The sequence below is a fragment of the Anser cygnoides genome, chromosome 5 (assembly GCF_040182565.1).
Source record: "Anser cygnoides isolate HZ-2024a breed goose chromosome 5, Taihu_goose_T2T_genome, whole genome shotgun sequence".
Classification (NCBI taxonomy): domain Eukaryota; kingdom Metazoa; phylum Chordata; class Aves; order Anseriformes; family Anatidae; genus Anser; species Anser cygnoides.
In genome coordinates, this window is record NC_089877.1 from 14,103,291 (window position 1) to 14,112,823 (window position 9,533).

Below are 9,533 nucleotides of genomic sequence, written 5' to 3' on the forward strand. Positions count from 1 at the left end.
GCACGCAGACCTCCTCTCAGATCCACTCCTTTGTAAAGCTGTGACAGAGCTGTTAACGAATAGCAAAACTACATGTAAATAATGAATTAGGGAGAGCAATGACGTAACTGGGGATGAGTGCTGGAAAAAATGGGGATTTCCAAAGATATTGGCAAAGATGTCCGGGTTAGCATGAATGACCTTGGAGATGACAGCACAGAAGACTCCCAAGGGAAAGCTCCCTGTCGGGCAGTCATTAGATGGTGGGGTTGTTTCTCAGAAAGACTGATCCTGGACTTAGAACATTTGAAAATAGACCAATGTGAAATAAATTTAAAAAAAAAAAAAAAAGGCTCCTGTTTTCCCTGTTCCTCCTCACCATCACCACCTGTCTGTCTCTCTCAAAGGCCTGTCGAGTTGTTGAAACTCCTGGTTGAACCAAACAACTGACCATAAGATTTACACCCACCTCCTTCTCTCTCTCTCCCTCCCCAAACAGGTAAAGAGAGCGGCTTGGGAGAGGCCGACTTGCAGCCGAGCGCCGACCCTTCGGGCATGGACAGCAGCTACCTCAGCGTGAAGGAGGCCGGGGTGAAAGTCTCCCAGGACAGGGCCAGCACGGACCTCCCCAGCCCCATGGACAAGGCGGACTCAGAGAGCAACAAGGGCAAAAAGCGGAGGAACCGCACCACCTTCACCAGCTACCAGCTGGAGGAGCTGGAGAAGGTCTTCCAGAAGACCCACTACCCGGACGTCTATGCCAGGGAGCAGCTAGCCATGAGGACAGACCTCACCGAGGCTCGAGTGCAGGTAACGGGGATGCAGCCAGCTATTTACTTCGGCTGCTGGGTGCAGCTCTGCATTTCCCAGGGACACATCACAAGTGCTGGTGGGCATGGGGCAGCAGCACGGGATACCGACTTTAACTCCTGATGTAAGGACCAAGCTGAGCCAGAGCAGGCTGTCCTCCCTGGCCAGCCTGGTCTCCCTCAGGAGTTATGGGCAAGATCAGGCACAGAGCCCAGGCAGGAAAGTGGCAGCTCTGGGTTTATCCATCACAAGTGGTGAAATAGCAGCTGGCGATGCCCGGAGCAGTGTGTGTGCCAGCAGCAGGCACAGCATGGCCATGCCATGTGTGAATGGGGTGGTGGCATCCTGCCTGCCCCCTCTGACCCCAGGACAGACCCCTTCTCTGCATGCTGCTGCTAGGACACAGAAACCAACCTGCAGAGGTGTGCAGTGGGCATTGCTTTCATGTAGCTCCCGCACAGTGCGCTTATCCTGTGCCTTTCTCCTCCTCTTCAATGTTTTGGGCTGCAGAGACCCAATAGGGGCTCCTGCTTGGCACCAGCAACTGCATGAGCTTCTCGAGCCCAGCCAGGGCTGCCACAGCTTCCCTTGGTGGTGGTTAAGCCAGGGCAGGGAGACAAGGAAGACTGAGGCTGGCAAAGGAAGGGGGAAGGCATGAGGAAGCCTTGCGGGCTTCCTTCTGTGTCCAGGCAGCACTGTCCCTCACCAGCAGCATCAGCTTCAGAGCCCTGGGCAGGGGAGGGATGGAATGGGATGGGATGGCATGGCATGGCAGGGGGCTTCACAGCCAGGGAACACAATGCCTCATCCAGCCCCCTTCAGAGACGGCCTTATGATTGCTGGGGCTCTTAATGAAATCTTGTCAGCGGTGCCCCTGTGATGCGGCGGGGGCTTGAAAGTGAGAGGGAAATGTCAAACTTGGCTGTAGTGAAATCACCGCCTTGGAAAAAAAAAAAAAAAGAAAAGAAAAGAAAAAAAGCAAAGCAAAGCAAGAAGTAATATATCTTGATCCCTTTTCCCCCATAAAACCCTGGGAGGCTGGTGGAAGGAGCGGAAAGACTGAGCTAAGCCTGCAGGAAATTAAACATGAAATGAAAACAAGCTCAAGTTATTCAATTCTCTCATCCCAGGCTCCAATTTCCCATTCCAGGCCACTGATAAAATGGTGTCCAGTTTCAGCGCTCAAGGATGAATTCTGGCTCTGTTCTTGCAAAGGGCTGGTGGTCATCTCCAGGAAGAGGGGAGACAGCCTGGCCGTCAGCAGGGGGACGGTCCTGGAGACAGACAGACAGACAGACCGAGCGGAGGGAGGAGGAGGCAGGGATGGGGAGAGATGGCGCTGCAAGGGGGCGAGCAGCCAGGAGGGAGGGGAGCTTGCTTTCATCCTGGGGAAGGACCAAAGTGACGGTGCAGCCCCTGAGTGGTCCCCAGCGATGGCCAGGGGTGCTGAGGCCTCAGCACCCCCACCTGCGCCCTGCCAGCGGGGCGGTGGGGGACAGCAGAGGGAGCGGGGGGCAGGAGCTGTGCAATTTGTTTCACGCCCTCCCCAGCCCCGCCGCCCCCCGCGGCACGTCAGCGGCGCGTGCATATGGATTTAGGCACCAGCATATGGCCGCATGTTTATGGAGACATGAAACGTTCTCGGTTCTGTAGATTTTTATAGGGCTGATTTGGTACATCGGTGCTTATCAAAGCCCTGTCTGCAGGAGTCAGGTCCACACCATTCGCCTGCGCTCCCGCCCTAATCGTTAACAATGGGGCACAGCCCGCAGCCCCCACATGGACACAATGCCACAGCCCCAGTGGGCATGTCCCGCACAGGCGGCACCTTGGCTGAAGGTAACAGAAAATGCATGCTTGTTGCTCCTTTAGATGTCCTTTTAAAAAGCAGGTGTCTTCCGAGAGCGAGGGAGCCAGGAACACGTAGCCGTGTCTCAGTGGATGTCTGTGCATCACCCACTGCCCTGCCCACCCTGCTTCCCTCGAAGCGCCACCTCCCAGCGCCACAGCCACCGAAGATGCTCTGCCACGAGCCTGCAGTTCGGGACTGCCAGTTTAGGCCACTTTGCTCTGTCGCCACCAGAACACCCAAGGCAAAAAGGCAGGGGCCTGGGGAATGCTCGGGCCACGCAGGTGAGGGGGGGATGCAGGGCAGTGCAGGTGAGCGGCTCGCCAGGCGGGGACGGCGGCATGTGCCCGGCATATGTGTGCCCCGGCACTGTGCCCAGCAGCTCCCTACCTGCTCCGCGCCCCTCTGAGCACAGCGGGGCCTCTGCCGCCCCGCGAGGAGCCGGGTCACCACCACGGGCTTTGAATCTGCAGATCAAAGCGGTGTGAGCCCGGCCAGCCCTGGGACTGGCCTGCAGCTGGGCTGGAGTGGCCGTGCCAAGAGGAGGGAGAAGAAAAGCAGACGGATGCCTGGGGCACCCGGCCCGCTCCAGTAGGACGCTCCGCATGCATGGCGTGGGATGATACTAGGATCCTTCTGCTGGTTTCATTGCACCCTCTGGAAATCCTCTTAGGATGGAAGTCGCGCCCATTTGAAAGCCTCATGTAGCACAAATCCTTGGGCTGGTTTCTTCCTGGACAAGTTTCTAGCTTGCCCGGCTTCACTGCCTGGCTTGCCCCGCTGCCCTCCGAGGACAGGAGCATCCCGAAGGGGCTCCCATTTCTGCAGCAGCCCGTGAAGCCCTGGCTGAGCACTGGCATCACCACGCTGAGCTGTGGCTTGCAGGCACCCCCCCCCCACACACACACACCCCCCCCCCGGTCACCGTGCAAAACTCGAAGCAGAAGCTCCCGGACCGCTCCTTTCATGCACTGGCGTGACCTGCACAACCCAGCCCCTGGTGATCGCACGCATCGCTCAGTGCCTTCAAAGCAGCTCGTGATTGATGTGTTTCCCTGACTCACAGGCTTCAAGAGGCTTTGAAGACACTGGGCCAGGCTCTGATCTCTCTTATGCTGATGCAAATCAGGAGCAATGCTGCTGACAACAGTGCAATAATCCACACTGATGTCAAGCCAGTAAAAATAAGAGCAGAAACAGCGTTTTGGTCTTTCTGCTGCCTCGAAGGCATCTGAGCAGCACTGTGAAGCAGAGAGCTACAAACCCTACAAAGCAAATTAGGTGCAAAGCAGGGCACAAGAAACACTGTAGAAGTTCACTTGTCATTTCCCAGAGCCAAGAAAAGAAGGGATGCTGCACCTTTTTTTTTTTTAAAAAAAAAAAAAAAAAAAAGTTAAGAGAAGGAAGACGGAGAGTCCAGTGGGAAACACAAGTTCTCAGCCGATGGCATTGTCACAGCCAGGACTGAGCCTGGGGCAAGCCCCAGCGCCACCAGTTCCAGCCTGGCACCAGCGCACCCAGATGAATTTGCACTTCTTGTCTGGGACTGGCTGGCACCGTGAGCGCTGCTGGCAGCAGCCAGGCACGGGGAAGCTGCCTTCTCCTGGGGTAAAGCCGGCTGCTGGACGCAGGAGCTGCCGGTGGCCCCAGCCAGGCCCCAGTGTCCAAAGCTGGGCTCCAAATTTTGCCCGGGTGCTCCCAGCCTGGACTGCAGGCCGGTCCCAGCCCTACCGGCGAAGCTCCCGGTGCCCCCCTGCTCACAGCCCCGTGTCCCCCTCTCGCCCCCAGGTGTGGTTCCAGAACCGGCGAGCGAAATGGCGCAAGCGGGAGCGGTTCGGCCAGATGCAGCAGGTCCGGACCCACTTCTCCACCGCCTACGAGCTGCCCCTGCTCACCCGTGCCGAGAACTACGCCCAGGTGAGTGCGTGTCCCGCCCTGGTCTGTCCGTCCGTCACTGCTCTGCTCCAAGTCACGCTTCGCTCACCTGGGGGGGGGGGACGGGGCGCTCCCTCCCCAGGCCCTGATGCTCCTTTCCCCCCTCCCCGCAGATCCAGAACCCCTCCTGGATCGGCAACAACGGCGCCGCCTCCCCCGTGCCCGCCTGCGTGGTCCCCTGCGAGCCGGTGCCCTCCTGCATGTCCCCCCACGCTCATCCCCACACGGCCGGCGGCGTCTCCGACTTTCTCGGCGTCTCCGGCGCCGGCGGCCACGTGGGCCAGACGCACGTGGGAGGCCTCTTCGGCACGGCCGGCATCGGCCCCGGCCTCAACGGCTACGAGCTGAACAGCGAGCCGGACCGCAAGACCTCCAGCATCGCTGCCCTGCGGATGAAGGCGAAGGAGCACAGCGCCGCGATCTCCTGGGCGACATGACAGGGCTGCGGCCCAGCGCCTCGGGACACCGCGAGAGCCAGCGGGGACAGCCGGACAGAGCCGCCCGCCGGGACTCCAGCCCGCCCTTGCCTCCTCGGGGATGTGAACGCAGCACTTTTAGCTACCCTAGGTGTATAAAGGACGTGTGTTAACGTAAGTGGCGTGTTCCCAGCACGGACACGGGCAGCTCCCGGCTCTCCAGGGTCAGGCCGGGGAAAGGCGGGCACTGCTCCCGCCGCCACCCGGTCTGGGGGTGTCCCCTGCCACCGCCACCTCCCCAGGAACCTGGGCGTCTTTTCTCCCCGCTCCTTTCTCTGTCACCAGATCTGCCTTTCTGGAGAGCAAGAGCCCGCCGGCATCCCCAGCGGCTTGCCCCATCCCACCCCCCACACACGCACCCCTTCCCCGCCTGATCTGCCAGCAGCGAGGCTCAGATCTCATCTGCCCCGGGCAGGGGACAGGACGGGGACTCTGGCACCAGCAAAGAGACACTTCTCAGGCTGCTCCTGTCCTCCTCGCAGGAGCCATGACTTCCCACAGCCAAACAGGGCTGGGAGAACACCAAGGGCTAGAAAGGAGGTGACACCACCCCGCCTCCTGCCATCCTGCTTCCTCCGCGTCCCATCCCGCAGCCAGAGGAGAAGCAAGGAGCCACGGAGGCACATGAAGGGGATGCCTGCTGCCAGCAGGCACAGTGCCACCACACCACAGGGCCTTGCTGGCTCTCCGGCCACCCAGCCAGAAAAGTGTCCAGGAGGTGACAGCTGCCTGCCACCGCCGGCGGCCCTGCAGAAGGTGACACCCCCACGGGCACCTGGGGTTTGCTCCGTGATTGTCGTGGCCATTGTGGTGCACGGTGGGGCAGAAAAACCTTTCCCCTGGCTTTTACTGGGTCAGGAATCACTGCCCTCTGACAGCAACAACAGGTCCCAGAGACCCCACTGAGGAACAGCTCAAGCGGCAGTGCACAGGGCAGGGAGGGCATCGAAATCCTCGTCCACCTGGTCCCGGGGCCAGCCTCGTGTGACAACCGCCCTTCCCATCGCCCCCACACCCAGGGCCCCAGCACCAGCCCGCGGGGAGACACCGCAGCTCGCCCGGTTTGTCCCAGACAACATCCCTCCCACTCGCCCGCCCTCGGTTTTCTCCCCGAGTGCTCCCACCAGTTAAGTAAGGTCTCCTTTGCAAGGCTAAATTGTTCCCAAGCTGCCCAACGGTCTCGCAGTGCCAGGAATAATTTGCCTCGCTGAATGTCACCCGGGCACCAGCACCCACACCGCACGGCTATGCACTGAGCCTGAGCTTAATCAGTGAGGGAACTGTAGGGTTTTGCTCCTGTACAAATGTGTGTCACCTTGTCCTCCCTCCCTGTGCTCTGTACTGGGGGATCCCGTGGCTCCGTGTCCAGGGACATTTAGTGGTCCTGGAAAGGGCTCCAAATAGGCTACAACCAAATATCAGGGTTCAGGTTAACTGCATGCCGTATAAAAATATTTCTACAGTGCCTAGGCGTTGTTGTACACCACATAAATGATACATCAATGCTAGATCAAATGTAACATATATTTATTGGAATACGAAAAGACCGGTAGTACTGTTTCTTTTCTATCTAAAAATGCTAAGAGATGCCTGGCTTGGTACTCATCAGGAACCAGCATGAAGTTAAGCAGACTACGCATATGACCTGGGCTTTTCCCATCCGAAGCAAACAAGACTTATGTCCCAGCCTAAACATTCAGCTAAGTAATTGGGCTAAAAAGTGTTTCAGGTGCTAAAAACGATGCTGATCGCATGGGATCGCTGCCCAAACCTCTTTTTTCCTGCATGCACTGGCACCATTACAATCTAAAAATTGCATTGTGTACCAACTTTTTCCTTCCATCCATGGACACCCCAGACCTCCTTGTGTTAGAAAAGAGCCCTTTCCTGTGGTGCGGAGGGAAAGGTGTTTTCCACCACAGTGTTCAGCCCCCAGAGGAGAAGTGGAGCCGAGGAGGGTGCAGCAGGCTGGGTGGGCATGGATGCTGCAGGACCCACAGGTACTGCTGGCTGCCCTGCTGGAGACCCATGGCTATCCCAGGGCTTAGCTGCACTCTCTGCTGAAGTCTAAGGGTATTTCTTCCTCCTCAGTTTCACAGGGCCAGCATTTCACCCGTAGCAGCTCACGGGACGGAGTGCTGCCTCCGCTGTCTCCTTGGAGAGGGCAGCCTCCTGGCAGCGCTACCGGCCTTAACAGAACCCCTGCTTTCTTACCTTAAAAACCCACGAGCAAAGCATGCGCTGTCCTCCATCTATCCCGAGCACTGCCATGCGTGCCCAGCCCTGAGCCTGCCGGGGTGCACCAGGAGCGGGGAGCGCTGCTGCCCCGTGTGCCAGCACAGCCCCCCCTCGTCCACGGGTCAGTCCGGGTGGCTCGAGCAGCAAAAGCCTCGGGCAGCAGCTATTAGAGCAGTTTTTGAGCTGCGCGCATCTGTATTTACACACATTTTTTAATTAATTTAAAAGTTTTTTTAAAAAATATAGCTGTTAAATTAACAAGAAAAGCTGTATAAATATATATATATATATACTTTTATATATATATATGTATGTATCTTAACCTAGCCAGCCTGCGGCTACTGCATTTCTTAAGGGTCACAGGGTCAGTGCTGTTCTTGCAATCTCAAGCTATCACGATGATGCCTTTTTTTAATTATTATTATTATTATTTTAATACCTTTTGACTCTATTTATGACTTTCTTCTCTATTTATTTCTTATTTAGTCTTTTACTCCTGTCCATACATGGAGCCACAATTCCCTGGCTTGGATTTAAATGCCTTCGAAGCTGCGAGCTTTGTCCCCAGCCACCACCAAAGCACCCCACGAGCCCCTGGCCGCCCCGTGGTGGCATCCTCTGTGGGTGCAGCGCCTGCAGCCCAGGCCAGGCTCCTGTCTGGGCACCCTCTCCAGCCCTACAGAGGTAGCAAAGCACTCTTCTGAGGGGCCCCAGCCATGCAGCAGGCTCCCTGCGAGGGGGCTGCCTGGGGTTAGAAATGCAAGGGACGTCCCAGGGGTTGGAGACGAGGAGCAGACAAGCGGGGAGAGCAGCGCGGGTTCCCAGCCGGGTGCTGCCAGCTGCCAAGCTCCCAGAGCAGCAGTTAGTGCTTCAATAGCTGCTGCAAGCCAGTGGTGATTTTACCATAGCTCCCCCTTACCCCCATGCCCATCCCCACAAAGCCCTTTGCTTCTCCAAACACCTCCTGCTGCCCAGGCGGGCTGCTGGGTACCGCAGCGCCCCGGCTCCAAAGGCTGCTGTCACCATGAGTCCAAGAGCAGTGGGGCAAGGCAGGGGCCGGGCCGTCCCCCCGGGGACATTTCCCACCACCAGCACGGCCCAGTGCTGCTTTCATCTGTACTGGGGCACATCTGGCCCAAGGCACAGGTATCATGGCAAGGCCACCAGCACTTGCGACGTGGCAGAGCTGCTGCACGCATGGTGTCCCCTGCACACGGGGAGGGGGGAGGCGAGGGGTTCCTCCAGTGGCGGGGGTGTTTTGGGGAGGGGAGGCCGGTTTCCCTGCTTCACAGAGCGCACCCAGGCTCGGCAGCGCGTTGTAAAACACTCTCCAAACAAACAAAGCCAAAAAGGTAGTTTCCTGGAAAAAAAAAAAAAAAGGGGTTGAAAAATAATCAGGCAGATGCAGAGACCCGTGTTTATTTTGCTGCTCTGACTGACACAACAAAAAGCAAACAGACCAAATTAGAAATTAAACCCAAATGGGAACGGGGGCCGAATCGAGCTGGAAGTCATCCCCAGCCCTTTTGGGCTCGGGGAAGGGTCCTGGGAGGAGGCAGGGCGCAGCCTCGCACCCTGCTAGCTCCTTGCTGGTAACGCGACGCCCCGCTCCCCCACATAGCTAGGTAGGTAGGTAGAGCTAGGACTTTTGTACTACTGATTTTGAAGGACAGTTTTCAATGTGTAATAATATATCGGTTTAGGTGTGCAGTGTTTGAAAGAGAGACTGGGAGAAAGAAAGAAAACAAACCTCAATCAATATTATTGTTTTTTTTGTTGTAAAATATTGTAACCTTGTATAAACGCAAACTTTTTTTTTCTTTAGCTTAAAGGCCTGGGGTAGAACATATTAAAAAAATAAAAAAGTTTGAAAAAGTTCAGGAAAAAAGAATAAAAAAAATCATTAAAACTGTTGCCATTGTGAGGTTTGTGCCATGCGATGTTAATGCCTATGCAGCCATGTATTACCAGTTAATTACAGTGGAATATTAAAAAAAGAAGAAACAGTCTTGCAGCTTGGTCCTTTCCCTGTTTTTTCAAAGTAAGTTATTGCACTTGCAGCAGCTTTTTTTTGGGGGGTGGGGGCTGGAATTTCTGGGCACCAATTTTTATTTTTCCTTTTTTTTTTTTTTTTTAAAGGAGTGAAATTGCTGGGAAAGCCCCCACTTCCAAGGCCCCCTGGCTGAGGAGATACAAACACTGTTGTTGTTGTTTTGGTTTGCAATAAACTCCTTCTCTTCTCCGCT

At 56.4% G+C, this 9,533-nt stretch overlaps 1 protein-coding gene across 2 annotated transcripts in view; it reads left to right on the forward strand.

Moving 5' to 3' along the window:
* The window catches only part of ALX4 (ALX homeobox 4), a 32,729-nt gene extending 23,196 nt beyond the window's left edge, over nucleotides 1–9,533 (forward strand). For both annotated transcript variants that reach the window (XM_066997186.1, XM_048080013.2), the window contains 3 exons: nucleotides 479–789; nucleotides 4,427–4,555; nucleotides 4,687–9,533. In XM_066997186.1, the coding sequence (XP_066853287.1) occupies nucleotides 479–789; nucleotides 4,427–4,555; nucleotides 4,687–5,010 (764 nt within the window). In that variant the 3' untranslated portion in view covers nucleotides 5,011–9,533. The remainder of the gene's footprint in view (nucleotides 1–478; nucleotides 790–4,426; nucleotides 4,556–4,686) is intronic.